The following is a 21,753-nucleotide window of genomic DNA, read 5'->3' on the forward strand; positions in this document are numbered from 1 at the left end:
TACCCTAAATCTACCCACGTGTATTTTACTTGTGGAAGTCTGTTGATTTGGACAGTGCTTAGGTAAGAGATTCTCGCGTATATCACTTTTCTTTTCGCTAGTAAGTTCTCGCGCGTTTAGAGATGCGCCATACTTGCGGTTTTGGTATCGGAATGTTCAACTATAAATACCGGACTTTTTAAAGATGCTAGATTTGGCCCTTTTTCAAATCTACACACGTGCATTTTACTTGTTTAAGTCTGTCGCTTTGGACAATGCCTGGGTTAAAGATTCTCGCCCATTTAGATTTTTTTTACTCGCGTATTTTCTCGAATTAGTTTAGAGTCCTTGGGACTCGGAAATACCGCCCAAATTCCTGGATATTGACCCAAAGTTGGTCAAAATCACACTTGGCATAGCCCGGTTTCGGCGACTTTCTAGTCTCTAAGTGACTATCTTTCGACCAGACTGCTCATAACCAAGCGTTCAAAAATTTTTCCTCTGTGCATTTAACTAAAAACTAAAGTCTTTTCGAATTAGTTTATAGTCCCTGGGACTCCGAAATATCGCCCAAGTTTCTGGACATCGCCCTAAAGTTGCTCAAAATCACGCTGCGCGTAGCCCAGTCTCAGCGAGTTTCTAGTCACTAAGTGAGTTAAGGAGGGGATATATTACGGCCAGATGGCCCATAACCAAGCGTTCAAAGATTTTTCTTCTGTCCCTTTTACTGAAAACCAAAGTCTTTTCGAATTAGTTTATAGTCCCTGGGACTCGGAAATATCGCCCAAGTTCCTGGAAATCGACTCAAAGTAGGTCAAAATCACGCTTCGCGGAGCCCGGTCTCGGCGACTTTTTAGTCACAAAGTGGCTATCTTTCGGCCAGACCTCTCATAACCAATCGTTCAAAATTTTTCCTTATCCATTTCCCTTAAAATCAGTCTTCGCGAATTAGTTTAGAGTCCCTGGGACACGAAAAAATCACCCAAGTTCCTTTAAATCGACCCAGAGTTGGTCAAAATCACGCTGCACGTAGCCCGGTCTCGGTGACTTTAAGCACTGTCCAAATCCATAGACTTCCACAAGTGAAATACACGTGTGTAGATTTGGGGGAGGGACAAAAGTAGCATCTTTAAAAGCTTAGGTAAGCATTGGTTGGGATACCCGCACCTAAAACGCGAGTGTGGCGCATCTCTAAACGCGCGACAACTTACGAGAGAAAAGAAAGTTAATATGGGGCGGAATCTCCAACCCAAACAATCTGCAAATCGATAGTTTTCCACAAGTGAAAAACACCTGTGTAGATTTCGAGCAGGGCTAAAAGTAGCATCTTTAAAAAGTTAGATAAGCATTGCTTGGGATTCCCGCACCTAAAACGCGAGTGTGGCCCATCTCAAGACGCGCGAGAACGTACGAGAGAAAAGAAAGTTGATATGGACCAGAATCTCTTACCCAAACACTGTCCAAATCGAAGGACTTCCACAAGTGAAATACACGTGTGTAGATTTGGGGGAGGGCGAAAAGCAGAATCTTTAAAGGGTTAGGTAAGCATTGGTTGGGATCTCTGCACCTACAATGCAAGTGTGGCGCATCTCTAAACGCGCGAGAACTTACGAGAGAAAAGAAAGCTGATATGGGTAAGAATGTCCAACCCAGGCACTGTCCAAATCCATAGACTTCCACAACTGAAATACACGTGTGGAGATTTGGGGGAAGGCTAAAAGTAGCATCTTTAAAAAGTTCGGTAAGCATTGGTTGGGATCTCTGCACCTAAAACGCGGGTGTTGCGCATTTCTAAACGCACGAGAACATACGAGACAAAAGAAAATTGATAGTCGCGAGAATTTCTCACCCAAGCACTGTCCAAATCGATAGACTTCCACAAGTGAAATACATGTGTGTAGATTTAGAAGAGGGCTAAAAGCAGAATCTTTAGAAGGGTAGGTAAGCATTGGTTGGGATCTCTGCACCTAAAATGCGACTGTAACGCATCTCTAAACGCACAAGAACTTACGAGAGAAAAGAAAGTTGATATGAGTAAGAATGTCCAACCCAAGCACTGTCTAAACCCATAGACTTCCACAAGAGAAATACACGTGTGTAGGTTTGGGACAGGGCTAAAAGTGGCGTCTTAAAAAAGTTATGTAAGCATTTGTATGGATCACGGCACCTAAAACGCGAGTGTGGCGCATCTCTAAACGCGCGACAACTTTCGAGAGAAAAGAAAGTTGATATGGGCGAGAATCTCTCACCCAAGCACTGTCCAAATCGATAGACTTCCACAAGTGAAATACACCAGTTTAGATTTGGGGGAGGGCTAGGAGCAAAATCTTTAAAAGGTTAGGTAAGCATTGGTTGGAATCTCTGCACCTAAAATGCGAGTGTGACGCATCTCTAAACGCACAAGAACTTACGAGAGAAAAGAAAGTTGATATGAGTAAGAATGTCCAACCCAAGCACTGTTTAAATCCATAGACTTCCACAAGAGAAATACACGTGTGTAGATTTCGGGGAGGGCTAAAAGTAGCATCTTGAAAAAGTTAGGTAAGCATTTGTATGGATCCCTGCACCTAAAACGCGAGTGTGACACATCTCTAAACGCGCGAGAACTTACGAGAGAAAAGAAAGTTGATATGGGTAAGAATGCCCGACCCAAGCACTGTTGAAATCCATAGACTTCCGCAAGTGAAATACACCTGTGTAGATTTGGTGCAATGCTAAAAGTAGCATCTTTGAAAAGATAGGCAAGAATTGGGTGGGATCCCTACACCTAAAACGCGAGTGTGGCGCCTCTTTAAACGCACAAGAACTAACGACAACAAAGAAAGTTGATATGGGCGAGAATCTCTCACCCAAGCACTGTGTTAAAATCGGTAGACTTCCATAAGTAAAATAAACGTGTGTAGATTTGGGGAAGGGCTAAAAGTAGCATATTTTAAAAGTTAGGTAAGGATTGTTTGAGATTCCCGAACCTAAAACTCGAGTGTGGCGCATCTCTAAACGCGCAAGGACTTACGAGAGAAAAGAAACTTGATAGTGGCGAGAATTTCTTACCCAAGCACTGTCCAAATCGATAGACTTCCACAAGTGAAATACATGTGTGCAGATTTAGAAGAGGACTAAAAGTAAAATATTTAAAAAGTTAGGTAAGCATTGGTTGCGATCTCTGCACCTAAAATGCGAATATGGCGCATCTCTAAACGCGCGAGAACTTACGAGAGAAAAGAAAGCTGATATGGGTAAGAATAACTAACCCAAGCACTGTCCAAATTTATAGACTTCCACAAGTGAAATACACGCGTGTAGATTTGGGGCAAGGCTAAAAGTAGCATCTTTAAAAAGTTAGGTCAGCATTGGTTGGGAGCCCTGCACCTAAAACGCGAGTGTGGCGCATCTCTAAACGCGCAAGAAGTTACGACAGAAAAAAAAGTTCATATGGACGAGAATTTCTCACCCAAGCACTGTCCAAATCCATAGCCTTCCAGAAGTGAAATACACGTGTGTAGATTTGGGGGAGGGATAAAAGCAGCATTTTTAAAAGGATAGGTAGCATTGGTTGTGATCCCTGCACCTAAAACGCGAGTGTGGCGCATCTCTAAACGTGCGAGAACTTACCAGAGAAAAGAAAGTTGATATGGGCGAGAATCTCTCACCCCATGAGGGAAGGAAATGACTTCTACTCTAGGTATCTCTTCGTGGTGGTTTTTTGTTTTGTTTGTTTGTTTTTTTTTTTCTGTTAATGCTATGAGAACAGGGCTGTATTCCTCTAAGGCTGTGGGTGAAATTCGTAAAAAGACTGAGTTCTTATAAATCGTGTAGAAATTCTTCGATCCAGTTGAAATTTATGTTGCTGGCACATGGGTGGGCCCTTTATATGTAGACTGTGATGTAAGATACCTTAAACTATTTTTACTGTTCATGATGCACTGCTACGTTAGTCTGCTTTATAAATATTTAACTGCTCTGGTCGAGTTTTTAATTTCAATTTGATTAAACGTTCTTTTTATGCGTTCCTGTTAAAAATGGTGCAAAGTTGTTAATTTAGTAATTTCAATTTGAAGAAAAGGTCCTGTTAGTACCTTCTTGTTACTTGATGGAAATTTTGCGGGGTTTGTTTTACCAGGGCGCTTCATTACGACTCCCGGAATTAGCTATACCTTACCTAGTTGAATCGTCATCAGTTTATCGTACGTTATTCAGGTTACTGAGTGGAAAAATAATTATACTTTTGAACCTTAGTTCCTCTATTTTCAGGGGATGGGGGGTGGGTTCACTTCTTTCGGAGGTCGTTACTTATGGACTTTTGACGATTCGTTGCGTGTACGAGACATTGGCCAAACGATTGGCCAGGCCATTGGTAGCCGTGCATGATCACCTAAAGCACTGACAATCTATCTCAGCTCCATGTACTAAGTTTATCCTTGCGCTTTTCTTTTTGCCCTCGACTGAGTAATTGTGCGATATTTTCTACACAATAACTTCAATTGCCGAGCATGATAATACTGCACGTGGCTCCTACTGCCAACGACATGGCGACATACTCAAACAAGTATTCCAGATCATCTGGGTTTTTATTCCTTAAGATCTGTTTTAGATTGATTAATCAAACGCTCCTTTACGCCCGGACAAGCATCTCGATGCAAGCTCAGAGTTTATTGTGATGGCTTTCATTGGGTAAACAAGACATTTACGTCTGCTCGCCGCGCTCAACATCCATTCGTAGGCACTTTGTTATCTTTAAGTTCAGTTCGTGGATCTGAACTTGGTTCAGGGGGAGAAGCAGAGGAAGGTTCATGTTGTGTAATTCGTTCATCATTGCGGGACTACTTGATTTATCGGCATTCCCCGGTTTTGTCCGCTCACGTTTTTTTCCTGTTCAAGTCTTTCTTCACGTGTTTTTAGACGTGATCCGATATATAATGACCTAGTTTTGTTCCAGATTATAGGCGTCGGTAGAGTCCGCCATCATTTCAAAGCATCGGAAATGACTCGAACGCACTATTTACTTTTAAAGCGCTATTAATATCGTGATTTCATTTTAAAGCTTGTCTCATATTCCATCGGCCCTTTCTGGTTTATATTTTATTTAATATCATCGACATGTCACTGAAACAGATTATGACGCCTTCCCTGGCCGCAAGACGAGAATATGTAAGGAATTCTAGGAAAATTTTCCTACCATTTCTCTGCGGCACTTACAGTAGAAGCCCCGTGTGTCCCGTCGTGGAAAAATGGATCACACTTGGAAGAAAGGGTCACTTTCGTAAAAATGGGTCACACTTGGAAAAAACGGTTACACTTGGAAAAGAGAGTCACTCTTGAAAAAATGGGTCACACTTGGAAAAATGGGTCAACACTTGGATAAAAGTGTCACACTTGGAAAGGAGGGTTACACTTGGAAAAATAGATCACATTTAGAAAAATAGGTCACACTTAGAAAAGGTTTTCACAAGTAGAAAAATGGGTAACACTTGCAAAAAGGGGTCTTGAGAAATAGAGTCACACTTGGAAAAATAGGTCAAATTTGAAAAAAGTTGATCCCACTTAGAAAAATAGGTCACACTTGGAAAAAGGTCACATTTGGAAAAATGGCCCACACTTACAAAAATAGGTAACAGCTGCCAAAATGGGCTTCACTTGGAAAAGTGGGTAACACTTGCAAAAAAGGGTCACACTGGTAAAAATGGATCACGCTTGGAAAATGGGTCACACTTGGAAAAAAGGGTCATACTCCTAGAAACGGGTCACACTTGGAAAAAAATGATTACACTTCGAAAAGAGAGTTACATTTGGAAAAATGGATCACACTCAAAAAAAGGGGTCACACTTTGGAAAAACGGTCACATTTGGAAAAATAGGTCACACTTAGAAAAGCTTTTCACACTTAGAAAAATGAATCACACCAGGGGCCCGTTTCTCGAAAGCCCCGGAAACTTTTCGGGCCCAGAAAGCCATAGCAAAATCTCGAACCTTACGATTACAGAGCTGTTTTATTCACATATTCTTAATATGAACAGAGGTTCCCTTCATACTGGAAGTTTGAGGCGTATACACTTCTCTGTTTTTAGATGCAGACGAACTGAAAATGGCTTTACGGGCCCGAAAAGTTTCCGGGGCTTTCGAGAAACGGGCCCCAGGAGCCCTGGTCACTCTTAAAAAAATAGGTCACACTTGGTAAAAATAGTCACACTTGGAAAAAAATTGTCCCACTTAGAAAAGTGGATTCACACTTGGAGAAAAAGGGGGTCACACTTGAAAATGCGGGTAACACTTCGAAATAAGGGGCGCACTTGGAAAAATGGCCCACACTTAGAAACACTTGCAAAAATGGGCTTTACTTGGAAAAATGGGTAATATTTGCAAAAAGGGTCACACTGGTAAAACTGGATCACGCTTGGAAAATGGGTCACACTTGGAAAAAAGGGTCACACTGTTAAAAACGGGTCACACTTGGAAAAATGATTACACTTCGAAAAGAGAGTTACATTTGGAAAAATGAATCACACTCAGAAAAATGGGTCACACTTGGAGAAAACGGTCACATTTCGAAAACTAGGTCACTCTTAGAAAAACTTTTCACACTTAGAAAAAAGAATCACACCAGGAGCCCTGGTCACACTTGAAAAAATGGGTTACACTTGGCAAAAAGGGTCACACTTGTAAAAATGTGTCACAGTTGGAAAAAAGGGTCACTCTTGTAAAAATGTGTCACACTTGGAAAAAAGGTCACTCTTGTAAAAATGTGTCACACTTCGAAAAAAGGGTCACTCTTGTAAAAATGTGTCACACTTGGAAAAAAAAGGTTCACACTTTTAAAAATGGGTCACACTTGGAAAAAATAGTCACACTTGGAAAAAAATTGTCCCACTTAGAAAAGTGGATCACACTTGGAAAAAAGGATTCACACTTGGAGAAAAAGTCACCCTTGAAAACGCGGTTAACACTTCGAAATAAGGGGTGCACTGGGAAAAACGGGTCACACTTGGAAAAATAGGTCACACTTGGAAAAATGGGTTACATTAGTAAAAATGAATCACATTTGAAAAAATGGGTCACACTTGGAAAAAAGGGTCACACTAGTAAAAATGGGTCACACTTGGAAAAAAGTTCCAATAATAAAAATAGATCACACTTAGTAAAATGGGTCACACTCGGGAAAATGGGTCAGTTAAAACGCTTAACCTGGTTTCTAAAATTGTCAATGAAAAATTCGCTTCTTCGAATTAACTATAGTGAAAAGGTAGGTAAACAAAGTCAAAACTACTCGATGAAAATGTAGACAAACAGTTTAAGTAAACACCTTAGCTTGGCAAAAGTCAAAGGCTCGAAGCAGGGTTTGGATTTTTCAGAATAATCTTCACATTGCCGAAACTTAAACAAAAGGAACTTTCACGAAACGCAGCTACATTAAAATTGCACGCGTCATGTTATATACGCACCGCCATGTTATAAAAGAATTGGCTCATTCTTTTAGCTGTGCGTATATCGAGTTATGGATGCACTTGGGAAGCTTGGAGAGCACTCAAGAAGATAGAGTTGTCCTTACGCTAAGCATGAACCCATTCTTTAATATAAGCACGACCGTGCGTATATGACATGACGTGTGCAATTTCAATTTAGCTGCGTTTCGTGCAAGTTCCTTTTGTTTAAGTTTCATGGAGTTTTTTTGACTTTGTTTACCTACCTTTTCATTATAGTTGATTCGAAAAAGCGAATTTTTCATTGACAATTTTAGTAACCAGGTTAAGCGCTTTCGGCCAACCGTTGCTCAACTGATGGTGGCCTGTTAGGATCCTAATGACCTTTGTTTTCCTTCGCCGTGCATCGTGAGAACTAATTGCAGTCGATCACAAATAAAACATGTTTTAGCGTCCAAGTTGTTGTCGCTATGTTATAACGAAAGAATTCCCTCATGCTTTTAGCTGTGCGTGTATCGAGTTACGGATGCACTTGGGAAGTTTAATTTGGAGAGCACTCAAGAAGCTAGTGCCTCTAGCTACTATTAGGCTTCTTTCGTGCTCTCCAAACTTCTCGCTTGCATTCATAACTTGATATACGCGCGCTAAGCATGAACCAATTCAATATGCTCACTCGATTCACTCTGGTTTTCTCCCTATTGGCTCGTTCCACGCCCACGAGCTCGGTTTTCTTTCTCGTCATATCAACACCAGTTCCGACTACCAGGAGAAAAACATTGCTTTCACAGTCATAGTATTTATTTTTTTTTCTTGGACAATTCTGTCCAAGGGTTGATGTCCTAAACATCAATTTTATTACCATTTGAAGTACAGCTATTTAAACGAAGATATGCTTTGCAAGTCAGTTGTGTTTCAACAGGTGGACAACAACGTACCATAAGAACAAAATAACCGTTTATTTCGAAAGTCGTTCTTCTCTTTATATACATCATAACGAGGCTAACGTGCACCCTAGTACCGAGGCGACCAGCTAGCCAACCTAAGCTACCATACATAACAAGTTGTACTGAGGTGATGCCAGCACACTACGAAAGGATCTCAGCGAAACACTGATATTTTGTGGTACTTAAAATGAGTAAGGACTACTGGCGTAAAGGTTTCCTGTTTGAAGGAAAAGCTTTTCCCATAAATCCAAAGTGATTGAATCTTTTACACAAAACGCGTGCAGTGACAGCTGTCTGACGACCTGTCGATACGATTTTACAATCTGGTTACTTGGAAACTTGTTTCATTCGAGGCACTGTCAATGAATATTTACTTAATTCTTGTAGTACTTTTCCTGGAGTTTCGATTGGGGGTCAACGAGACCCAGACCCAATCGGCCGTAACGACGTAAAGGGACCTAAGAACTATGGGGGTTGACTATGACGTTTCTGTCCAAGTCTCTTATCCTGACCTTGAAGCAACTTTTCTTCTTTAGAGGAGCTACAGCACGTCATGGTTTGGGCATCTTGCAATTGAAATTTTTAGCCTAAATTTTTCAAGTTCGTCATTTGTAATCCGTGTTAATCTTCTCCATCCTTAACCATCCTTGTTCCTTTATGGTTTATTATTATCTCTTTGGTGTTTTTCTATCTTAGTAAACTTCTATTTTCAGATTTCCTTTAAGTTAATTTTGTACATTGCCAAAATAACTCAAAATAACGTGATTGAGCTCCTTTAACTTATCAAAATCACGTTATGTCACTGTTCTTTCCTCAAGTCACTTCAGCAACACTTTTTACTTGCAATATCGCTTTTTTAAAGTCATTTCGTCTTTCTTCTCCAGTTTTTTAAAGTCACTTTACATCCGTTTTCTTCACTTTCATCATCGTGTAGTCTCAAAACTAGGCCACCCTTGTACAGAGCCAAAGAAAAACTCCTCAGAAGCAGTGTAGCCTAAGATTATTAACTACAGATTGTCCAAATGAAAGGCGACCTCTCCCGTAGTACCCTGACTCCGATCGATATCCATTCCCGTTGACTGATCCACAATTCTTGAGCAGAGTCCAGGATACTAAGCACAGCACCACCTTTCCAACAAATCGTCCGCGGATCCATTTCCTGTTACAGGAAAAACATGACGAAAAACTTAGAAGAAGTACGAAAACTGGACTAGACTCCTTTAAAGCAGCTACTTCACGGTGTATACATGTTCAAAAATTGAGCTTAAATTTTTCAGGCTCGTCGTTTGTAATCCGTGTTAATCTTCGCCATCCTTAACCATCCTTGTTCCTTCATGGTTTGTTATTATCTCTGTGGTGTTTTTGTATGTTAGCAAACTACTATTTTCAGATTTCCTTCAATTTAAGGGTAATTTTGTACGTGGCCAAAATAACTCAAATACCGGGACTGAGTTCCTTTCAGAATTGAGAATACCGAAAAAGCAAAGATCTGAAGAACAAGGAGAGATTTTTGTTGAAGCAGCCTTGGGGGGAATTAGCTGGCAACTCCAACACTCGCTGAAATCGAGATTCTGTGGCTGCATTTTGAACACGTTGACAGAAAACACGTGCAGTAACTGATCGCTGCTTAAAATTAGTTTTTGACCGAGGAAAGAAGACTATGCGCACGTACTCCGAAACAGGTTCAACGTGTTGGACCCTTGTGTTTCTGCTTATGCTCCTGTCCGAGGAGACATCATGAATACTCTATGCCACAAATTTTTAAACTAAATTTCCGACATATTATTACCCTGCAGTAATAGCCCTATAAGATCACAGGAAATCGTCAGTTCCTTCTCCCCATGTGGGCAACAAGGCGGGAGATAGACCACAGGACACGCAATAGTAACGGTTTGATTTTGAAAACCACACTCCTTGACAGACGCAGGAATCGATATTAGGAAATGAGGATGGAAATCACTCGCATGGATTGCCATGTATAGACTAACTTGAAAACACAGATGTTCCATATTCCAGTTTCTAAAAGATTCTTTCCAATTTACCCAAAAATGTTGTCCCAACGCAAAAAAAAAAAGTGTTTTCCATATTTAGTTTTATTTCGTCAATCAAAGGTAACATTCCCTTTTCAGTCAAACGCAGTTTATAGCAAATACCTGACAGGAGTGAAACAACTTACCTTGGGTCTGGCAATGACTTCAACCTGATCCACGAGTTTGCGGTGAGACGCGGGTAATTTGGCCTGGAGTCGAGACTGTAAAGCGATTTGGGCGCCATTAAACATGAAACCGCCCCCAATTAGAAGAACTGAGCTGTACATCTTACGTTTGGTTTCCTCGGTAGCTACAGGAAATAGAGTCAAACGTCAGGATGCCCTGACAAATAGAAGTCTCTTTTCACGTGATTATTTAAAGGATATCGTCCGCTAAGAGTTAAGAACATTAAATTCCACATTGATGACGTGACACTACAGAGATCTCAACTTCGTTCCCAGGGTCTTCTCACTTCCTCCCTCAAGAAAGTAGAGAGAGGACCCTGGGAACGAGGTAGTAGAGACCTTTCATTGCTTGTTACTTGTGCGTGAAAATTCATAATCGAAACAATTCAATATTACAAAATAACTGAGATACTACGCGTTCTCTCATTGGTCGATAGGTGTGTCAAGATGAGAGTATGTAGACACGGTTGTGACGTTTTAGATTCGCGCGTATTTTTGAGAAATATTTTATAAAAGCAATAGAGCACATTTTCCGTGTTGACATAGCCTCATCTAAACACTTGGGGGTTTGGGAAAAGTCTCGAAAGTTATCCAAACCCGAGACGCAGTCGAGGGTTTGCATAACTGTCTTGAACTCTCCGAACCCTCCTCTTGTTTAGATTAGGCTATGTAAACACGGAAAAAGCGCTCTATTGGTTAATTCAATATTAAATTGTGAGTATAGCATTTTAATAAGGAGATTGATAAGACGTTAGTCAGTCAACTACACAAACTACTCAGAAAAAAAATTTCCGTGTTCTGCAAAAAAAATTCGAGCTTATAAGACCTTACGCATACCGGCCGGATGCTCTGCCGCTGAACTACAGAAGATTCGTGGTAGCTAAGCCATAGCAGTACTAAGTTAAAGTAGGAAGTCTACACGTAGCCGCATGGCCTCAAGTTTTCTGTAGCTCAGTGGTAGAGTATGAAGGTATAGATCTGACTCCTGTTGGGAGAATTCTCTCAATGTTATTAGCTTGTGTTGACATATACCACTATACAACAGAAAATGAGACTTATCAAAAAAACTTACAAGTGTGCATTTACGAAAACTGACAAACTGTAGCACTAAAGTACTCCACTTACGACAACAATTGATGCTGTGAAGTATGGCTTGATCTAGACCCAGGCTCTTTTCAGAGACAAGCTTCATCTGTTTGTTACCAGTCTTCAAGGTTGTCGTTATTTCCTGATCAGGGTCTGGGACTGACTCGCTGTTTGGCCCAGCCTTTGAGCCTGATGACTTACTGGATTGGTCCTGGCCTCTCTGTGACTGCAGATTATAACACAAATGACGACAGTTATACAGAGAACTGAGCAGAATCAAATTTGGATTGTATTCAGAGTGCTTAACAAAATCGGAAGACCGGAAAATTTGATTATAATTACAGACAGAATCGGATGACAAAATTTAGATTCAACCCACGAGTGGTTTACAACATTCTGATAGCCCAGTGGAGGGGCATTGGAAACGGGGCGCTTAATCAGGGAGGGGTGTGACTTTTTCCCCCTTGAGCGTCTAACAAAAGCCAGACCCCTGGCGGAGACGGAGACCGCATCGCATCGCATCGCATCGCATGGCATGGCATGGCATGGCATGGCATGGCATGGCATGGCATGGCATGGCATGGCATGGCATGGCATGGCATGGCATGGCATCGCATGGCATGGCATGGCATCGCATGGCATGGCATGGCATGGCATGGCATGGCATGGCATCGCGTCGTATTGTATGCTACCATGGAATACTCTTTCCTACAAATAGGCTTACATCCCCGGCCTCTTTACATAGGAGTCCCCTCTCCGTCCCCCACGGGGTCTGCCGGTTACCTTACCTCAAGTAAGTATCGGTCATCACACAAGTCTTCTGGGTCATCATATTGGTGATCTTTAGTGAAAACCAACTTCTCACCCACAATACCAAACAACTGAGGAAAGAACATCCCCTGTGAATAAAGGAACAGCTCTTAGACAAGTTAAAGTGACTAAATCACAGTATTTCAGGAAATTATTTTATTTATGTCAACAACTATGTGTCCTTAATATTGGCTGAGCTGTCGTCTTTTATTGCCAAAAGCTCAGCTATGTATCAAAGAAGGACTTTTTCGCAGCATTACAAGTAATACTTTCATAGAGATTAACATTACCCTTATGCAATCCGATTTAATCTTCTCAAATTTTGCCCATCCATGCCCCATTTAGACTTTTCTGTGTTACTTCTGAGTTCTTTTTACTGTTTTAAGCCGTTATGAAAGAGTTTCAGTGAATTCTACGACCAGTTGGTAAGAGCTAAAATTGCCAAAAATTGGTTGGCTTAGTACCTGGTGATAGCTTATGACCACCTAAATGAATTCATGCGTAAGGAATCAACCAAGACCAATTTTCATTTGCAAACGATTTACAAAACTCGCCTTCAAAAATCGCCGTAATTAATGTTCAAATGTGAATGCTGTGACAGGTTCCCAAATAACACCTATACATCTATAGTGCATTATAAAATAACTGAGATACTACGCGTGCTCTCATTGGTCGATAGGTGTGTTTAGATGAGATTATGTAAACACGGTTGTGACGTTTTAGATTCGCGCGTTTTTTGAGAAATAATTCATAAAAGCAATAGAGTACTTTTTCCGTGTTTACATAGCCTCATCTAAACGCTTGGGGGATTGGGAAAAATCTCGAAAGTTATGCAAACCCTCGACTGCGTCTTGCGTTTGCATAACGGTCCCGAATTGTCCCGACCCTTCTCGTGTTTAGATGAGGCTATGTAAACATGGAAAAAGAGCTCTATTGCTTAAATTTAGTTGTTTTGCTCCAAATCAAAACCTTTCAACGTTTTATCCTAGAGTAACAATAATATTCTTTTCTAGAGCAAAAAATAACTTTCAATCATCCGGGTTCAAAACTGGCTATTTTTTCCTCTGTTTTATCACTTTCAACTCTCTTCTTCTAGGTGTTTGGACATGTAGTGAAAAATGGTCTCTCATGCTTGATAAATTACTTTTCATGTTTCCTATTCAAATTAGTCAAGAAGATATGAACCACAATCTACCAAAAATTAACTCAGTGGTAGCGTCACTGGGTCACTTGCTCTAAACTTTCGTATTTAGAGATATCTTTGAGAGCTCTGTAACTTATCGTAGGTAACAATCAAAGGAATTCAATGCCTTAATAATATATTTTTGTAAAATATCAAGAGAGACTTGAAAACACGAGCCTTGTGTAATCCATTTTCACCCTTTTCTTTATTAGTCATCCTCACTCCTTATGGGTACTGTTCTACAGAATCAAACCTTTTTATTGCAGGCTGCTTAGAGCCTGTTAGTTTCTCGAAAATCAGAAGGGAGTAAGGTGCGAGGGTTTAAGATGCCTGGAACAGGTTAGCGCGCACGAGAAGATATCGTCTCGCCCAAACCCCGTCGCGCGCATACCGCCTTTTTGCCTTCGCGTTCACGAGTTTATTCATCGAACCCTAAAAAAGGAAGAAAAGGCCGACGGCAAGCAAATCACACTAGTGACACTACTATGTAAAACCAAGAGAATATGATCTGATAATCTCTTGGTAAAACCGATGGCAATATCACTTCAAGCCAGCGAGTGTTCTGCACATACCATAGGAGCTTCAATTGCCTCATCTCCAATCTTCAACTGGTACGAACGAGGAGTATCGAAAGGACGGTGTACCTGAAACTCGTGTACTTGGCCACCAACAATATCCTGAGTCAGCAAAAAATAGCAAAGGTCGAGTGAGGTACACGTAGGAATACCTATAACCAAAAAATGTCAAAACCTGTATTCTCGCGCGCTCATCGTTCGAGATCATGGTTGATTTGACCATACATGCAGACCGTGACTGACATTAACACAACTTGTAACGATAAGCTGTCGCGACATCGCCAATAAATGAAAGTCAGAGAGTTTTGAAGTGTCAACTGACCTTCGAGGCGAAACTTCCGAGGAACTCATCCGCTTAAACCAGAAAAAGGTATCTTTGGCTCTGCCACGCGCCAACGCTATTCTCCCCTGATTTTCCTTGTAACTCGCTGGTAAAGTTTCGCTAATAATTTTAACCAACAAATTGGCCGCATTTTTCTATGGTCTGCACTATTATAGACCACAAAATGAAGCCATAAAGCGTCTAAAAGCTTTGCTGGAGGTCTCACTTTCGTTTTGAACACTGTAGAAAAGTCATGGCCTAGGTTCCATCATTTCTTTCCATACACAAGGAGCCAGGGGAGCCAGGCTCTTAAGCCCCTGATCTCTTAAGTTGCACTCTCAGTCAGATGCCAGCTACAAGTATCCGTTTCAAAATCAATCCTAAATTCTCCTTGCTTATAGGTCCGACAGCGTCCTCCACTTGTAAAAGTAAAAGATTGTAACTAAGGGATAGTTTTATATGCTGAAGGCCTCTTAGATGGAACCAATCCAATGACTCGTGGAACACAAAAACTTTATTACCTGACTTAGATGACAGAACGTTTCCTTTAACTCGTGCAAAAGAAGTACATCAAGCCTATTGTTGATATCACACTCTTTGTAGGGAAAGCTGACCTTAATCCAAATGAGATAAAATGTATTAGCTTCATTGTACTCCGCTCTTAATCATTATAACTAAACTCATAAGGTCCCACGGGTCTTCAATCTGAATGTTTAAGTTGCAGATGCCACTTTAGTGCCATTTCTCTCTGCGTCCTGTCCCCTAGAGTGATAGGGGACAGGAAAACGAGACCTTGAGAATAAGGCTGCTCAAGTGCCACCCAAGGGGTGCAGTTGACTCGCTCAAAGAGGACACCACTGTGAGGCAGACACCTCAGGTGACATACATGAGAGACAGACATGAGAGAAGTGTCTGACACTGACTTGAGGATGATTGTTAAATAAAACGTTGAAAAGAACTCCCCAAGTACAAGAAGCTATTCAATCCACTACACCATGTGCCATGCGTTGTGTATGATGCATCATCTTTGTCACGACTTTACAGTTGGTTAGATTTTAGCCCTTGAACATTACTTACTCTTCTCAACAACCAGTAGAAGGATCTTGTGATGTCTCTCCCTCCATACTGGAGCCACAATCTAAAATAACACTTGAATCAGCTCTTGCAAAATAAGAAGCCTGGCACAAATCACTTTGACTTTCTTTGCTTCATTCTTAAAAGTACTTATCCATGTGAAACAAAGGAAATACAAGACAACTGCTTGTGGCATAAAAATAGGCTCAAGTCTAATATTTGGGACTGCAGATGCCTAAATGTAGTAAGAACATCATTGCCTTGGGTGCCACTTTTTTGTTCTAACCACATTTTGATATCATGTGTGATCAATTACTGAACAGACACACAGCAAGATGGAATCTATTTTATTAGATTTATACATATATAGTTGTATTTCATACATTGCTTTAGTTTTGTCTTTTGTAATTTTTGTTGGAGGACACCTCTGTAAAGCACTCTCTGGTGAAGTAGGTATCCTCAATAAAGATTCATTCTACTACTTGACAACGACAGGATTCAGGTTGGATTTGAAGACAACTCCTGAGATTCCTGAGCGACTTTTTTGAAGAAAGGTGGTCAAGAGAGGATCTAACAATTAAGGTTATGTCAAGATTGTTCATCAAGTTTACTCTCTGGGGTAACTCTGTACTAAGTCAATATAGACATGCAAGTTTTCACTACGACTAAGGTTGCACAGTAAAACCATAGGGCTTTTCAAAATATAAAATGTATATTGAAAACATATATATATCAAAACACAGGTTGAAAATGACATATTGAAAATTGAACATAGTTTTACCGTGAACTTGGAATGACAAGACCATCTTCTACACAGCAGATACTTGTTTTCTCATCTCCAACATCCACTACACAGGCAGCACTCAAACCACAACCAAACACTGAAGACACAGACTCCTATAAGCCATAAACAAAGCTTTGATTACAGAGATTGACAACATGAATGTAAGGGTAGTTGTCCTTTTTTATTAGTGCCTTACATACTGGATTCTAGATTGAACCAGGTTTAAGTCCTGGCTTGGCTGGGATTTCTCTTAGACCAGACAATTTACGCTCACGGGACAAAAGAAAACAATTTCCTTGACTGTAACAAGATTCAGTTTGATTTAGTGAGCAATTTTTGTCAAGGTATATTTTCATACATTTACTTCGAACATATGCCGTAAATACAGACACAGATCTGGATACAATCATGTATTTATCAAAAGTCAATCACAAGCCATTGAAACATTTTATTTCAAGTACACAAGGACACATATTCAAATCAGTGGAACATTTTTACACCAGTGTATATCGCACACCAAACCATAAAGCAACGTGAACTAGCCACCTCTACTAAGAGAACTTTGCATGTATGCCAACTTTCCCTTATTATCCATGAGTCTTCCAGATACAGACAGAATCTCATGGTCTCCAGTGCAAGGCTTTTCAGGGCAAATGGAAACTAACTATCACATGAAACAAATAATGTAAACAAACATAACATGGTTAAAAATCTCAAGTGGCAGAGAGGCAGACCAGTTGGCTATTTACAAAACAGCCAAGAAATTGAACTTTGGATTACCAAAAACAACACCAGCTAGTGGCCAGAACTGGACTGTAGTGGTCACTAAAAAATACTGTGAAGCACAAGATGCTGACCTTTCTGCAGGGTGCATCTTCATTGTCCTTTACAGAGGCTCAGGTGGGTCAAGGGGAGGAGTTGAGAGGGCTGCAAACACCCCTCCCCCCATTCAGGAGTTCCTGGATACACCCCTGATTCAATAGAGCTCTGCTAACAATGACAGAGTGATAATTACTGTTTTACAGTTTAACTTCCCCTTCTTACCTGGTGGATGATGGCAGATGAAAATCCAAGTTTACAAAGTAAGATGTTCATCATCTCCTTGATATGGTTCTTGTCAAAAGAGTCAGGGACCACTAAAACAGCTCGATAGTACTAATAAAATAATCATTTGTTATTTTAGAATAAACAGTAGCAATGAAAAAACATGGCATTTCCAAGACAACAGTCAAATTATTACAAGATTGGCAACTTATATATAGAAATGAAAGTGTGAAACTACATTAGCAGAATAAAATGAGGTGCCGAAACTCAAACAGACTACATCCCAGTTTTGTGCATTAGTGATGCAAATTTTTATCCGTCGAAGATCAGCTGTTGAAATCTTATGTCTTTCAATACTTCTTACCAGAGAATGTTATATTCTATATTATCAAAGTTAATTTTGCTCAGATTATATCATGAGTTTTCATACCAACCCCTAGATCACGTAGTGGAATAGTCAAGGCAGTCTGTATAGCATAAGCCCACAGGGTCTCTAGATCAGCACAGACTGCTGTAAGTGAACCTCCTGCTCCGCTGTGAAGATTCAGATGTCCTCCTTTCACCGGCCAGTGAAGGGTATATGGTTCATTGGGATGAATGTAAAGAGCCTGAAATAATTTGATAAATGCACCTTGCACTTTGGTTCACTACTACTGTTACTAAATAATAACACTCTAACAAACACAATATACATACATGTACATGTACCATTTAGGTATGCACTGCTGTAATATGTATATATAAGAAGAAAAACCCTTCTAAAGTTTTACATGAGGTTGCAAACAGTACAAAAAAGAGTTTATGGGAAGCCAATGACCCTTAATGGAAACCAAAATTGCAGCTTGAGTAATTAACAATAAAATTTGTTCACATTACGTTCTGAACTTCAAACTCTGGTTGTATCTTATCTGCAAGTCTTTCCCACCTCCAATTGTTTGCGTCACTGAATATTTAAGGTTCAGTTTATTACTTTAACATCAATTGAAGGGGTAAATGGAATAAAGCCCCAAGTGACTTTTGGAAAACGTTGAGGTAACCAGGATTGAAATACCTCCCAGCCACTTATACAGTTTACTCTTGTCTTCATTATGGTCTAAAAGAACTAGTAGTAATTGCTACTTTTTTGAGACAATAACTAAACCCAGAGTAAACTGTGAAAACTGCTGGTATGTATTTCAATCCTGGCTGCCTAGAAATTTTCCAGAAGTCACTTAGGGCTCTATTTCACATACCCCTTCAATTTATGTACATGAAAGCTCAAAGAATGATAGTTCACACAGATCAACTTATTATTTGCAAAAATGTTTTACTTTATAATCATTCATGTTTATTCTATTTCTATTCCTGTCTCATCATTGTACCTATTCTTAATTACACAGACTTTGTCTAGACTTTTTAAACAAAATCAAGAACTGGACTTACAGGTTCACCAACAATGAAAGGAGGTTCTGAGCTGGTGTCTGTCCATTTGATTGATGACTCATCCCCGTGGTGAAGCTCAGCGTCAACCTTGGCATTAAATGCTGACACCTGTGAAGCATAGCTGTTGTTATTGTTTTTTTTTTTTTGCAGCCTTGTTTTCTTAATTCAGTATGCTGTACAGATAATTTGCCTTTACCTCTGTAATCTATGCAAATACAGTCGAACCTCCCGCAAGCAACCACCCAAAATGTCAAACCTAGGTGGTCGCTTACATGAGGTGGTTGCTTATGAGAGCTTAGACCACACTGGGTCAAAATTTGGCCTTATTAGCATATGGTAACTGCAGAGACTTGGCCTGTGTTTCAATGTTTTATCCATGTGAAAAGTCTATTTCAAGAAAGAATCCAGATTTTCCTATTGAGAAATGTCCGTCAGTTGTACTACCCAGGAATACGATAATGTTATGTACAACATCTTATTATCCAATTTCAGCTCTATGATCTGTCAAGTGGTCACTTACGGGAGGTTAAAATCAAAAGAAAATTTCAAAATTATAGCTCTAAAAGTGGTCGCAGTCGCTTAGGAGAGGTGGTCACTTACAAGAGGTTCCAAATTATATAGTGACTTGACTTGGAAATATTTGGTACTTTGGAAAACTGGTCGTTGAGGAGAGGTGGTTCAACTATACACCATAATAGTCTCTCCCCACATAATAAAAGTTAAATCCGCATTAGAGCCTTGCTTTACCACTACTACTAAAGCACTTTGATATGCGATTAGAACAGTGTACCAGTAGTCAAGTTAACATTCTCATGACTAACACAAATGAAATGTATGTGGAAATCAGAATATTTTAATCCTAGCATTTAAAGAGTGAAGTGGCTTGTCCCTCACCTGTGAAACTGTTGTTTGATGCTTCCGAGAGCCAGGTGAAGTCTTCCTTGACCAAATAGCTTGTTCTATAACACTGAGAGCAAGCTCTTTTTGTGTTTCGCTGTCAGGATGATCAAGTCCATCTCTCACAAGTAAGCTTTGATCTGGGAGATCAGCAGTGCACTGCGAAGGTTTTCTCCAAGCAATAACATGAGGAATGCTCTGTGGCAGATGGTCAGTGGCACGACCCAACCACATGGAGGTTGAACCAGGATGAAGAATTACAACAGTAGAGGCCTGCAGAGGCTAATTATTATAAAACATTTTTCATTACATAAGACCATTGATTAATAAGAACCAGGTGGGGTAAATACCAGTTGGCACACAATTTACATGGTGTATGTACACCAGTCCAAAGATCTTTAAGTTGTGGGTTACAAATCTTGCAGCATACCGACACACAAATATGGCCTTAGGCATCAATCATTATGTCACTGTATCAGTGCTAAACCTTAAAATTTTCTAAAGCTTACTCCCTCATGGGCAAAATTTTCTGAAAGTGCTCTAAAGCTTGTTTCAAAGGGATAAAAATGTGTAGGACTAGATTTACTTTATTTATTTCTAATGTGAACATGAGAGGTTCTAAAAGTCTCAGAAAAACTATTAAAAATGTTTGGCATCTTTTGATCTCTGAATATTTTCTGAGTGGTAATATATAAATTTAAGGGCTTTTCATTGGGTAATGATAAAAAACACTTTTTTAATAATAATAATACATTTTTATAGTGCTAGTTATATACAATATTCAAAAGTGCTTCACATATCATGATAAAAAGTCACAATTAAAAAATAAAATATGCTATCACAAGGCTAAAAACAAATGTAAATTTAAAAGTAGACACTGAACGTTTTCAGACTTTAGACTTTCCACTTAAAAAATAAAAATTATCATTAAACGTCATACCCTGTTTTAAACAAAAATACCTTCCCAAATGGTGCCCTGACATGATAAACAACAACATAAACAGCAACATAAGCTGTTTATCGACATAAAAAGCTGATCCTAAAGTTTAAATCAGAGTACCATTAGTACTTAACATGTTCACAAAATGAAACAATATACAAATCTAATACTACAAGATGAAAGCTATACATCCTTTGCTGTCTCAGTACTCATCCAAAAAATGGGAGGAGGGTGCTTGTTTTAAATTTTGGCTGATAGGAGAGGTACTTATTCGAGGGGGGTACTTATTCGAGGGGCGGCGTTAATTCAAGGATTTACGGAATTCAATTTTCTCGGCTTTTGTCGCACAGCAAAGAAATTAGAATTTGTTTTCTTATCAATTTTACGCATCAAGTTGAATTCTTTTTGTTGATATTTTTTAATATTTTGGCCCTTCATTTATTCCACTTTAAATAAACAATGTCTTGAAACCTGATGTTGTGTCTGTGGTTACTGCGCGTATGGTTTATTTTTGTGCTTTTGCTCTCTCTGAAATATTTCAAAACACGCCAGGGAATTAGGGGTGGGTCATGGGCAATTTCATGCAGGCGTCAAATGGTTAAATCTCGTCAATGGGGGGGGGGAGAGAGAGTGGATATGAGATGAAAATGTCCCGAAGTTTATTCTTCATTTTACCTGGCAAACTCAATGGCTGTCACCATGTAAATTATTCACTCTTCAGTGTTTTGTGTATCGCTTCTGTGGATACACATAAGCTTAAAACTAGTGGTATGTGTGGACGGATACACACATTATTAAGACAGGACATAAGACTGATAAGACTTAAATATCACGAACACATATCAGTGTGACACCAAGGCTAACCATCAAGAAAAAAAAAAGAATGACTGTTTCACCTCGACTGATTCAGCTGGTGGGGGGCGTTCAATTTTCACTCCACGAGGCATTTCTGTTCTATGGTCGTTGTCTCTTAGTGTTGTAACAAAAGACGCAAAGTTTGCAGACCTCTAACCGCCATTTTGTTTTTTATATCTGAGCCTGCGATATTTTGAGTAGATACGTG

At 39.8% G+C, this 21,753-nt stretch overlaps 2 protein-coding genes across 2 annotated transcripts in view; one reads left to right on the forward strand and one right to left on the reverse strand.

Moving 5' to 3' along the window:
- Positions 1-21,753, forward strand: part of LOC145491384 (ubiquitin domain-containing protein UBFD1-like) — a 120,166-nt gene that overhangs the window by 95,674 nt on the left and 2,739 nt on the right. The window lies entirely within an intron of this gene.
- On the reverse strand, positions 8,333-21,729 carry LOC145491360 (actin-related protein 8-like). Its single transcript, XM_081470537.1, has 13 exons — positions 21,587-21,729; positions 19,748-20,032; positions 18,854-18,961; positions 17,866-18,039; positions 17,432-17,542; positions 16,385-16,500; positions 15,607-15,667; positions 15,051-15,143; positions 14,205-14,309; positions 12,428-12,538; positions 11,679-11,865; positions 10,515-10,678; positions 8,333-9,497 (listed from the first exon to the last, which is right to left on the reverse strand). The coding sequence occupies exons 1-13, from the start codon at positions 21,635-21,637 to the stop codon at positions 9,342-9,344; spliced, it is 1,722 nt and encodes a 573-aa protein (XP_081326663.1). The 5' UTR covers positions 21,638-21,729; the 3' UTR covers positions 8,333-9,341.

The sequence above is a fragment of the Orbicella franksi genome, chromosome 6 (assembly GCF_964199315.1).
Source record: "Orbicella franksi chromosome 6, jaOrbFran1.1, whole genome shotgun sequence".
NCBI lineage: Eukaryota > Metazoa > Cnidaria > Anthozoa > Scleractinia > Merulinidae > Orbicella > Orbicella franksi.

Excerpts from the sequence above, each read along its gene's own strand:
- LOC145491360 (XM_081470537.1), bottom strand. The coding sequence starts at position 21,637 with ATGCCTCGTGGAGTGAAAATTGAACGCCCCCCACCAGCTGAATCAGTC. Across the intron at positions 18,962-19,747 it reads ATCAAACAACAGTTTCACAG|GTGTCAGCATTTAATGCCAA; the intron begins GTGAGGGACAAG and ends TATGCTTCACAG. Across the intron at positions 15,668-16,384 it reads CTTGTCATTCCAAGTTCACG|ATTGTGGCTCCAGTATGGAG; the intron begins GTAAAACTATGT and ends GTGTTATTTTAG.